This window comes from Xiphophorus couchianus, chromosome 17 (genome assembly GCF_001444195.1).
Source record: "Xiphophorus couchianus chromosome 17, X_couchianus-1.0, whole genome shotgun sequence".
Classification (NCBI taxonomy): Eukaryota; Metazoa; Chordata; class Actinopteri; order Cyprinodontiformes; family Poeciliidae; genus Xiphophorus; species Xiphophorus couchianus.
In genome coordinates this window covers 4,372,287-4,384,646 of record NC_040244.1, presented here as the reverse complement: position 1 = coordinate 4,384,646, position 12,360 = coordinate 4,372,287, and the positions used below count along the sequence as shown (strand labels likewise).

General features: G+C 36.6%; 1 protein-coding gene across 1 annotated transcript in view; it reads left to right on the top strand.

Moving 5' to 3' along the window:
- The window catches only part of plxna4 (plexin A4), a 326,516-nt gene that overhangs the window by 147,391 nt on the left and 166,765 nt on the right, over nucleotides 1-12,360 (top strand). The window contains exons 6-7 of the mRNA XM_028043958.1: nucleotides 8,191-8,314; nucleotides 12,144-12,297. Coding sequence (XP_027899759.1) covers nucleotides 8,191-8,314; nucleotides 12,144-12,297 — 278 coding nt within the window. The remainder of the gene's footprint in view (nucleotides 1-8,190; nucleotides 8,315-12,143; nucleotides 12,298-12,360) is intronic.

Here is a 12,360-nt window from a genome sequence, read left to right as displayed (position 1 = left end):
TGTCAAGATGCCCGTAGTGCATGACTACTAGACAGATTGGAGATCATATTTGGAGGGGTATTTTTGTCAAAATGATTGTCATCACAGTTGTCATGCATATTAAGATTATAGCAAATTATACCCAGTCTTATCAGTGTCTATTTGGAAAAAGTGACACTAATTTTACAATATCTTTACATTAATAATTGGGTTGCATATATCTTGATCTCCAGTTGGCTGTGATAGCTTTCCTTGCCTTTTTATTTCTCTATTACTTTAGTTCCTATGTCATCAGCAAAATCTAACCATCAGGCTTTAGCGTACAATAAATTTTAATTCAAGTTAATTACACATTAATTTGTTTAATCCTTTATTGTTGGAAGTCATCGTTTGAAAGGATTTCTTTTTGTGATTGGCAGTGAGTTTTGGATTCAGAAATCATTTTCTCCTTAAGCATTCTCATTGCTTCCTACTTAGGTTTTGTCGACTTCAAACACTCATAAGTATTGATCCTACATCAAGAGGAGAAGAGATGGCAGTCACCTCTGCCTCCAGACTTGGACAAATGCATTTTCTCTTTTGACAGGGTGCATTAATGCAATCAGTAGTTCAGTAGGTACAAATCAGTTGCCCTCAATGTTTATTGCATCCCAGAAAGTCTGTGGATTTTAATTTTAGTTCAAACTTATGTGGTGGTATTTCAGATAACATAAAAAGATATGGGTAAAAATGCTATTTGTAAACATTGCATCCTGGTTTTATAATCACACAATTACCCCTTTATAAATACTCATTAGTCATCTACATGCCTGTTAAGAAATGTGAAAACTTCAGGAAGCCACAAGAAGATACCTGAAAAACCTGATACATATTTCAAGTCTGGAGGGGATTTTTCTGCTCAAACTTTTGTGTTTCAGAGACATCTAAGGTTCTGTCAAATAACCTTTCAGAAGGAAAGGCTAATTGGCAGATCCATTGCTCTATCTCTCCTCAAATCCTCTATTGCTTTCATTAATTCTGCTTCACCAATAGCTGTCACTGTCGTCATAGCTATCCATTTCTTCACTATGCTCATTATTGTGGCATGCCAAACTAATGCTAATTAAACTGAAATGCCATAATTAACTGCTACCAGCTTCTTGGATCCTGTTAAGGTGACCACTTAGCTCCCCTGGAGACAGTTTCAAGTGCGCTTACATACACTACTGCCAGGGTTAGATAATGTTCACCCAAAAATTAAAAATAGGAAGATTTACATCCAACACCAGCCTAAGTTTTGAGTTTATTTACTCACTTGTAAAGAAAAAGGCACTTGTTAGTTTGATTTTTATTACCCTAAATAATCACTTAAATGGTCCTAATCAAGAACTGGAGCAGGCATGTTAAGTTTTATGATATTACACACCAGTTTCTGTAAGTGTTAGACATACAGATGAAAAAAATTACCACGGTCCCTATGGACCAGTACATATATGGGGAGAACAGAGCCTCCAAACTTCATTCAGAAACACCAAAGGTAGAGATTCAAATCCTGGACCTGCTTTAAGGTAACAGTAGTATCAGCTACTCAACATTCACAAAATGTATTTTAAAGAATCTCTTTTAAATCCAGAAGAACCCAGTTTAGGTTTGATCAGTGTAAGTAACCTGTTTTGAAATATAGATGGAGTTAAAATCCAGGCTTATTAAAAACAATCATATAGTAACTTCTAAACCTATTGTCCAGTCTTACCATAAGTGCAGCAGAGTGGAAATCGTAAAGTATTAATTTGCTGCTGTGCTCATTATAAAAGCATTCACTTGCTTTATTAAACACAGTCAAAAGTAACTGGATAATGCTTCATTTTAACAATAAATGTTGTGGAGTAAGATTATATGGCAGACAATCTAATTATGCAATTAATAGTGTTACTGTTCCCCTCCTATTTTATGCATGTAACTTTGACAACAAGGTTTATCTGAACAAAATACTTTGAAAGCACAGAAATTATTCCTAAATCTTCTTGTCAATGTTTTGGCCACATAAAAAGTTAAACTTTCTCAAACTTGTGGCTTTGATGCTGAGATTCTACGATCCCACGGCACTGAATTGATATCTGTGCCCAAGGGAGGGTAGATGCCCCTTGTGTATGAGAGACTAGTTTCTCCCCCTACCTTCAACTGGTGGGTCCCAAGAAAGGTTGAGAGAAGGGAACAAGGCCAAGAAGTGACAGGGGCATCAGGATGGAACCGAGTGCCGTGCATCCTCTCTGAACTGCCACCATCGTTGTGTGAGAACACACACTGAATCATTCTCCCACATACACAATGCCAACCCATCTAACAGCAGCACGCACACAACAGCTGCACGTCCACTCTGAAGTCAGGACCATTTCTCACTGTCACCTATTGTCACTCTAGCACACACAAAAATGCACAAGCACTGGAAAATGGACATACACACACTCACTCACTCCGAGTGGTTTTAGTTGCCTTGCTTTTGCCCAGTAGAGCATGAACTGGGCTGACATGAGACAGGGACGATGAAGGAGAGATGTGGTGACAGTCAAAGCGAGTGAGGATATACGGTTATGTATTCCAAATGATGAGGGCACTGAATGTCAGGCTAAAAGGGTTATAAAAATTCATACCACAACAGAAAGGAAGATTAGAAATCATCTGGCTGGAATCATAAATGAATCTCCAGTTAAAGATAAAGAGGTAAATATCTGTTGCTCAACTTGTCAATGATTGAAAATGTTTCTGAATATTGGGCAAGCCATTGTGCATGTATTACATTGCATCTTCTATGGACACATAATATTCACCAAAATGCATAATCTAATGTTAATCTTAATTGATCTTTAAGTGGCCTTGTCAGATAACGTTATTACTGAGGTTACCGTCTTATGGCCAGCAGTATTGGTGTACCAGGCTGTTATATAAAATGAATGTGAAAGCTAAATGCTTTAAGCTTTTCAATGACTTCCAGGTTCTTACCATTATGGCAATAGACTATATGAGAAAATCTTTTATAGTCTCATTTTGGAGGTCTACTGTTGGACGATCCTTACAAACAAAATACAAGTAACGTCAATAACTTGATGTAGTCTTCGTCCTAAAATTAAAGATTTTTACCGAGTGAGCTTATGTTAAGTTTAATGTTCTGTAGTGGAATTTTATTGGACTGTTTGTAATTAAACCTGAAATTGACTTTGCAATTGTCATAATTTAGCTGATTTAATTGAACATTAATTGGATTTTTTTTGTGCTGTGAACTCCCTTAAGAATATTTGTGGTAATGTGAGCTTTTCAAAATAATCTAGCCTAAATTTGATGCAGGCACTTTGAAAGAGAGTTTTATAACAAATTGCTAACCTTGAAAAGAACTTTAGCAGTATAATTTTTTGCTCAGAAGGGGTTCTTTCATGAGCAGGATTGGAGATTTCTACGCCTAGAAGCTGCCACTCTGTAATTTCTGTGCCCTTTCGCGTGCTGCTACGAGAGAAGTTTTATGTCATGAGTGGGTTGATTTGCGAGCCTTAGCGTGTGTCCACAAAAACTGGAGTAACACGGTCATGGCCAGTGGGCTGAATAATGACTCTCCCACCATTTCCTACATGCAAATTTCACGATGCTGTATGGACAACCACACTAAAAGGGACCTATGAACTTCACTGAACTAGTTGGGATACATCCATGGGCTATACAAAACACTGTTCATTACATTTCATGCAAAATATGAGATTGTACCTGGTCAATTCTGTCTGTTTTGGCCCTGAGTTAGACAAAGAAGGAGCAAAACTTCCTGCACAACTATTGAGGATGAAAGAAGAAGCTTCTGAATGGGATATTTCAAGTTGAATTACAACAAGTAGCAATTACAGAACTGTCCTTCAGTTGAGGTTGTTTGGTAAATCCTACGGTACAGTCGATTTTTCAAATTTTTTACTCTAAAGCAGGCGTACATTTTATTTATTTATTTATTTATTTAGGTGAAATTAAGGAAACTTTGCCATTTCCATAAACCTTTTCTATTGTGATAATAGGATCCCTGTTTAAAAACAAAGCGATGCAGTTTTTTTCATTGTGATGGGTAGAATTTGAATGGATACATGCTCATTAGAGTGAACAACAGTAGCCATTTTGCAGTGTTTACAACAGAAAAACTAGCTGACCAAATGTGCTCCTCTGCTAATAATGAAGAGAGTGCAGCTCAGCTTGGGTTGGTGAAGGATTTTCCAGATATCAACAAAACATACACATATTGCCTCTAAAATGGCTGGACGTTTTTTTAGTTCGTTTAGTTTAGTTTTTAGAATTTTGCATAACATTTCGTGTTTAATGACAGGAGAAAGTGTACTTTTATATAGGTTTCACACATTCATGTGCACAAAGTCACACATACAGGAGAAAATGCAGCCATGCAGTGTGTTGGAAGATTAAATGTATATGACACAACTCCTTCAAAAGTAACCTATTACGCCACAGGCTATGAGTATATCTAGGATTCTGTGCAGTGTGTGATGATGCATGGGTAGTATGATAATTGGTTTTCAGCTGAGCTACTGGGTACCTATTTATTGTGCATTGATTTATCCCAAATACTGTAAAGATCCAAAACCCATTTATAATCTAAAATAATATTTTCATAACCATACAGTATTACTGTATGGTTGTTGTTTTTTTTCTCTTTTTTCCTATATTTGACCAGAATTGTTTAAAAAATAATATTTTACTTCCACACAGACCTCCCTCCAACATGGACTGTTTTAAGGTTCATGGATGTGTGTATGATTTCATGCATTTGTGCACATTTTCCTGACACAGGTATTTGATGGAGCTGAGGATGGCTGGACCACAGCTTTGTGGGAATTTAATAGCTTTCATTTCACAGCCTGTTTGACCTTCTCCAAGCCTTTCATTAGGTATGCATTACACCTGGAGCCTCGCATGGCCAGATACTGCTGCTCTCTCTTTAGTATAATCTTTTCCTCCACCCCTTCTGAGACGTGCAAACTCTGCCTCATGGATACTCAATTAGTTTTTGAGGAGTTTTGTTGTGCATCAAAACACCATTATATATAAATATACATATTTTTCCTTGCCCTTTTTTCAGTTTCTCTAATTGTGTCCCCTTATCAAGGGCTGATGAGTTTTTATTCAGAGTTGATCTAATCAATTCAGCTTGCCTCCTCACAATGTGTCATGCCCAGCCAAACAGCTCAGCATAACAGCGGCGTTTAAGAACCAAATAAAGAGATGGTGGACAAAACGATGCCCAGTGTCAGTGTTTTTTATGGCTATTATTTACAATCTAAATTGCTTTGATTTGGTTTTCTAAACAGTTTATTTAACAGTGTTTACAGAGGGCTGTGTTGCAAATTGTTATAAATGAAGTCTTTTTTGTCTTTGTAGATAGTAATTGAAAATTGTTATCCAGTGTTTTGCCTTGGTCATAGCCGCCTCCTAAATCTATTAAACTGTGTGCTATTCACATCAAAATTTAACTGTATGTATAGCTACTGTGTGTGCTTAACTTTGTACAACAACACAGGATACTTGGGAACATTCTTGATTAAGCACTTGTCATCACATTATGCCGGTACAGTAATTTCCTTAAAATGAGACAACATATCTTATTTTCCATTTTTTGGTGGATACTATTTAGGGTTTTCCTCTGTGTATTATAAGCCCTGGTGTTCAGCTAGGTTTTAGTTGCCCTCTGCTAAAGCTAAAGTTAGGCTTTATAGTGAACATATTGAATAGGGCACAAGGCTGCTTGCACTATTCACACCATACAAGCACATGAGTGTTGGCACAGACAAAATAAGACAATTTACATGTTCATAAAATTTTTTGTGGCAAGGGGTGACAGGAGTGAAAAACACAGTTAGGTGAATTAGGGATGTTAGATTTTTATCTACTGTACTTTAAGACTAGATTGCTTTGAGCAAAAGTGAAAAATTTAATACTTTATGTTTGCACAACGAAACAACAGTTTTAAGGGAAAGAGACAATGTGATGATTAACTTTCCCTTGTTGTCTTTCCTTCTGATTGCCTCATTATTTCTTTTTGTTTTAGTGAAAGAAACATTTAACTCTATTAAGTTAAAACCTTGGCTAGCGTTATTTTCCCTCAAATGGAGATTGACCCCAAAACGTTACCTCATTCAACTTTGGTGGTTTTTCTGGATCATCATCTGTTCCTGTTGTTTTATGGTCTGTAGACTTTAACAGATGGTGTCATAAACCTGACTTGTATATCCTTCTGCAAACCCCATAGCTCATTTATCAGTCCTGCGCACATGTATTGTGATTCAGAATGCCATCTGATATTTCTTTTAGGTTTGTACTTGTATGCAAAACTAAAACTGGAAAGGCATCAACATTTAAATTGACTCTTTTTTCTGTTTTGATGTTAAAAACCAAACCGCATGGAAATAAAAACCTGGAACTTAGAAGCAGCTAGTGATTGAGAAAAGCCTTTCATAAAATAAAATAAACACAGATGTGGATGGATGCTATTAAAGTAATGAAGCTTTTTGTTTCTTTAAGTGCACCTGTACATGTTTTTAAAAGTAACTGCATATTTTATTCATACTGTGGCCTTAATTCTATTTTAGTTTTAACAGTGCCTTTTATCTTAGCTTTTATTTATTTGACATAACATTGCCTATTACATGTTATCACCTTAATGTTTTCCAGAACTATATATGCTGCATTGCATAGTTAATGTGCAAAACTGTGTTGCAGTTAGAAAGATAAATTGTAAAATTGTACTTGTGATTAAGACTTGGTGGGTCATATGATTAACTTCCTGAGAAACTTTGCGAGTTCACACAAAATTATGTCTTACATGTGCAGGTACGCAGTTTTGCAATATGACTATTTTCAAAATGTACTTTTTATCAAAACACTCTTGATCATTCAGAATTATATTGCAAAATTATAATGCAGCTCTGTGTAAACAACACACACAATGATATTAAAGAAATCCATCTCTTTCTTTCGTGACTGTTGAATGTCTGCATTTGTGGATTTTTATATTTGGCTTGTTTGCCTGAGGCTGTTCAGATGATGTGTTCCTATTAAATCGGTACAAAGGAAAGGCACAGACACCAGTGATGGGAGCACAAAGAAACCTGAAGCGATTAAACCCCTACTGAAACCAGCTTAGCAGGAAAAGCTTCACAGACAGCCAACAATGGCTGTATTCCTTTAAATCTAAACTCTTTTTTTGTTCTCTTTCTCTTCCCTGCATTCTTTCCTCTTCCTCCTCTCTCACTCTCTAACTGACTTTTTTTGTCTTCTTTGTGTCATGTTAGGCTGTTTAACTTCTTTACAATACTCTTGTCAGGTCAAAATCCTCCCTCCTTAAAGTCTGAAAGTTTCCTTGTGGCAGATTTCAGCTACATTGATTGTTACCTCTTACATCCAATAATTGTTTTCGCTGAGTTTTTTAGACCTCCCTAGATTTTCCAGGTTCTTAATTTCACAGTAAGAATTTTTATTAAATCCGAATAGGATTAAACAAAAACAAATTTACAAAAAAAAATGCATGTTTAAAAATGTGTAGCTTGATGCTTTCTTGTAATGCATACATATAGCAAAAACAAAAAAATATGTTTTTTATGTAAAACCTAGCAACAGTAAGTTTGTGGTTAGAATGAATGGCAGTTTTCTTCCAGTCTAAATGGGGAATGCCCTTTCAGTCTAACAAGGGATTGTAATTAAGAACAAGAGTCGGTAAATTCCACCTTAAGCACAAAACTTCTGTCCCTCCTTTTCCTCAAACCACTGTAACAAACTGGATCAGGCCACCTGGTTTGGTATTAAGAACTGGGGTAATCTATCCTACTTACCCCCATTAGCATCCACCTTTCCACCTGCATTTGGCATTGCCTATGAATGCCAGTTATTAAGGTTGCTGCACAAAAGCACGGGAAACCTCTTTCCCACTGGGCTGGCTCTGCTTCCACATATAGAGCAACCTTTGTTTTAAATACAACTGCTCCCACCCACAGTAGTTGGTACGTTTCCAGAGAGGAAATATGATAAATGTTTCCAATAGACCCTGTCTGAGAGGGTTTGGGACATTCCTTTTTTTCACCAGATGCCAACAGGTAGAAAAGACTAAGCCTTGATCAGGTTACTATGTGCATTCGGATGCGTGTCCATTTTTCATCCCAGAATAACAACCCCTCCTGTTTTTTCCCCCTTTCCTTTCAGGTGTGCCAGAAAGGAGAAATGTGAGCGCTCATCAGAACCCCGGCGCTTTGCTTCAGACATCAAGCAGTGTGTGCGTCTAAGTGTCCACCCGAACAACATATCAGTGTCCCAGTTTAGTGTCACGGTGAGTAGATGAAAATGAACGCATGCTTTACTTCTTCTGAAATAGAAACTCTTGACAAGTTTTTACCATGTCATCAATTTTTAATCAAGAATATTTGTGCTCCAACGATGCACATGCTGCCAATTCTGTGTTACTGAATTGGTAATTGAAGGGGTGTGCTCAGAATAATGGCAGTGAGGTTGCTCAATTTTAAAGAAATATCTGGTCCTTGTTTAAGTACAAAGGCAACAAATTGAAGTTAAATGGGTCATTGTGAACATTGTTCAGTTTTTTGAAGAAGAGAAACATATAAAGGATTGGCGTATTAATATGTCTCCAACAAGATTAACGTTAAACAGCACCACAAATCACTGGATATTAATCCAAAATTAGCCTAGTGGGGCATATCAAACCTATTTTTTCTGATGTAGTACTAAAATACACAGAGTAAATGTAGAATATAGTCCAATTTCCCTGTACTAGAATATCTAAGCTAGATGTTATTTAATTCCATGTCACAGAATTATAAACAAGGTATTAGTAACTGTGGGTGTGCAACTAAATGTTACTGATTCACAGGAAAGCTGAATCTTTAAGCACTTTTCAGTTTAAAGAGCAAATGCTTGAGTTTGTACAAAAATATAGGCACTTCTTCTGGTGTTTTATTAGCAGCAATTGAATATATCTGTTTATTCAGCAGGAAAACACTCCTAGCAAGCATTCAAGCATTTCCTTTAACAGCACCACCTTGCAGTAAATTGTGATGATGGCTGAATGTGTTGCAAGTGAGAAAACCCTGTCTGGCAGATTCACAATATCACCCTCTCAAACATAATTTGTACTACAGTGTAATTGGGCTTTAAGTACTATTGACTACATGGTGTTAACTTTCCGATACTGCTTTGTATCATTTTACTGTCTGTCAACACCAATCCTTTAAATCCTGACCTCACAATTTTCAGTTCCAGCTCCTGAAATACTCTTCAAGCAAATAGCTGCAATCGTTACCAGGGTACAGTTTAGCACAGCTATGTTTTCATGTGTTCTGGCAGCTAAATTAAGCACATTTAGCTGCTGGAGGCATAACTCTGAAATGCAAGTTAGCAGGCCAAGTTTTTACCTCTTCGGGTGCATTGATATGTGTACCTAACCAGGATTGTAGAACAGAAGCCATTTTTCTGAAGAAAATACAGTAGACAACTTTTGCAGAAGACCATAAATGGAGTATCTATCTCCAAATTCTAAATAGTTGATGCAGTTAAATTGTTTAATCCCTAACAGTCTGAACCTTTCACATAAGGCGATCTTAAATTGCACATGTGTAAACGTTTTCCTAATCTAGTGGCTTGTATTGGCCAAGGAGAACTTAATTACAAATTACAAATGCTCATAAAACGTTTTAGAATTTTATCTGTAGGAAAAAGCTATTTGTAAAAAAATGTTCAGTTAAATGACACAAAATTGAACTTTACTTTATTCTACTGTTTTTTACATAATTTTATTTCTGTTTTAACAGTTTGACACTTTGGGTTGGACCATATTGTAAAATCCCATTAAGAGAGATTGTGGTTCTAATGTGTCACAATGTAAAAGGTTGAGTGGCTTAATTTATGTATTTTCAACTATTTAATATAAATCAGTGTATTCTAAGCTTTTTGTCATTTTCACCACAGTGATTGTTGAGATATTTTTAGCTACATTACAGAGCAGTCTACTTTATTTCTCCACTATATTGCAGTTTTTCTATTTTTAAGAAGCATTTTTAGTTGCTACTAAATGTTATAAATATTGATCTTGTTACATTAGTTTATTTTAATTTCACGTGGTCTTTTAGAACTGACTTTGAATCTCCCAGATCAAGTGAATATTTCATTTAGTTCTCCCAGACCATAAGGACTGTTTTCCTCTGCGTTCCTCAGAAGGTCAAACGTGAGCTGCTGATTGTCAGAAACATACCTCTGCATCAGTCTAATAATATTCATGGGTGCCTGTGCAATGCTGCTGAGTGCTTAACCTTTCTGCACACATTTACCATTCCGCTGAATGCTCTGCAGAGGTTTCAGCCAAACAGGCAGTGGCCACAACTTGACCTTTGGGTTATTTAATGTGTTTGGAAAGATACGGCAGAGGAATCTCTGATTAAAAGCAAGGACATGTCCTTCCTATAGTCTGTCTCATAGGATTTTCTTCTTGGAAATAATTCTCACTTTGGTTTCGCTTATTGAAGATGTGTTCTTTACAAAACCACCAAGGCCTCTATGTCTATTGATCTAGGGTCATCTGAATACATTTCAGAATCATAATTACTAGCAGTTTATTCATTATTTCAAGGCAAATTATGTAGGCAAATTTATGACTTTCTGACTTAACATCCTTGCTTACCCTTACAGAAACAAAATGGCTTTTACCAACCCAGAAGGCTATTTGTGTAAATGCATGCTTAGTGGATGCTTTTTCTAAAATATTCCCTGAGTGGCAAGGCTTATCTTTTTTCTCTTTATTTTTCTCTGAATGCACTAAACTAAACCATGAGTCTTGCTGTTTACTACTTTAAAAGAAAAGCAAATAAAAGCAAGTTATCAGGAAGGTGATGGATGGAGTATTTAGAAGAGACGGGGCTAGAAATTCACTGTCCGTTTTATGTGGGATTTAGTGCAGATGGCTATGCAGCTGCTGCTTTCTTTTCATTAAATAGCGATATAAAAACAGTGCAGGTCAGCCCTTCTCTGCTGCTGATGCAGCTTTTAGTGTTGCGTCACAAGTATACTACCGGTTACACCTGAAATCAGTGTTTAAACCATAGCCCTCTTTACAGACTGGGTTTTTCATCAATGTGTATATTGTGGTCTTGACCCTGCTCCACCTTCCTCAACATCTTCCTCTTTTTTGTGCAAGGACACTTTGTTTCTCCCTCCCTTCCTACTTCACATGAGGCAATTCGTCCTGAGGTGCCAGTGGAGCTTATACAGCATTTTCATATGATGGTGAAGAATTAGCATATTTTATATCCTGGAGAATGCTCTGTTCTGTGACAGTCCGCTAGCCTGTGTGCTTGCAAGCCTTTGCCTAATGGTTCACTGCTTCATTTGGTTTCCTCAGTGATCCTAGTAGATTGTTTCTCCTCTTGTCTAAGCACTATGTCATCTGAATTCATTCTGCTTTCTTCTTCTTTAACCCTGCAATGATTCAACTTCTGCTACCAACATCTGCACGAAGGTCTTTTCTTAACTAATTTTATCTCCTTTTTACTCAAAAAGTTAGTAACTTACACATCAAGTATAGAAATAAACCAAAAATAAATGCCACAAGATCTCTTGTATCTTCTTTGCTTTAAAAGAAAAAGTAAAGAAGCTCCTTTTTGTTATTTCTAGGAATGCAGATTCCAAACAAACAGTTGGTCCAACTGTCTTCTTATTTGTATTTCTGTAGGGCAAAAGTATAGAACAATGTTGACAATCCTCAATTACTATCCTAGGCTCTTAAGTAGAATGCAACTGGACGTCTTCTCTAGTTTCTTAAATTGCCTCTCAGTCAAAAATTCTTATTCAGTTCCAAACATAGCTGGAAGAAACTGGTGTGTTTTAATTGTGAAAGATGGAATTTAAGAACCACTATTTAATGTCGATTTTTTTATGTTTTACTCCTCTAAAACCACTAATTTCTTGTTCAAAATGCACACATTGATGTCTTCATACTTGTGTGTCTTCTTCTTAAGATGCAAACAAAATGCTGGATCATCTTCTGAATCTCTACTCCACATCCCAACAACCTGGAGATTAAATTTGTTTGCATAAGAATAATAGTTTATATATTAATTCCTAACAATCTTCTCATTTCATTGCGTTTGCAGTTGGTGCTGGAAGCCCATAACGTCCCAGAACTTTCAGCAGGCGTTAACTGCACATTTGAGGACCTGGCTGAGATGAACGGCTTGGTAGAAGGGAACCGGATCAAGTGTTCCTCTCCAGCTGAAAAGGAGATGCCACGAATTATTGTGGACAAGGGTAAGAAGCATGAATAATGGTGCAGGTTTGCTCAGGCAATGCACTGTTCCTTAAAGTACAATG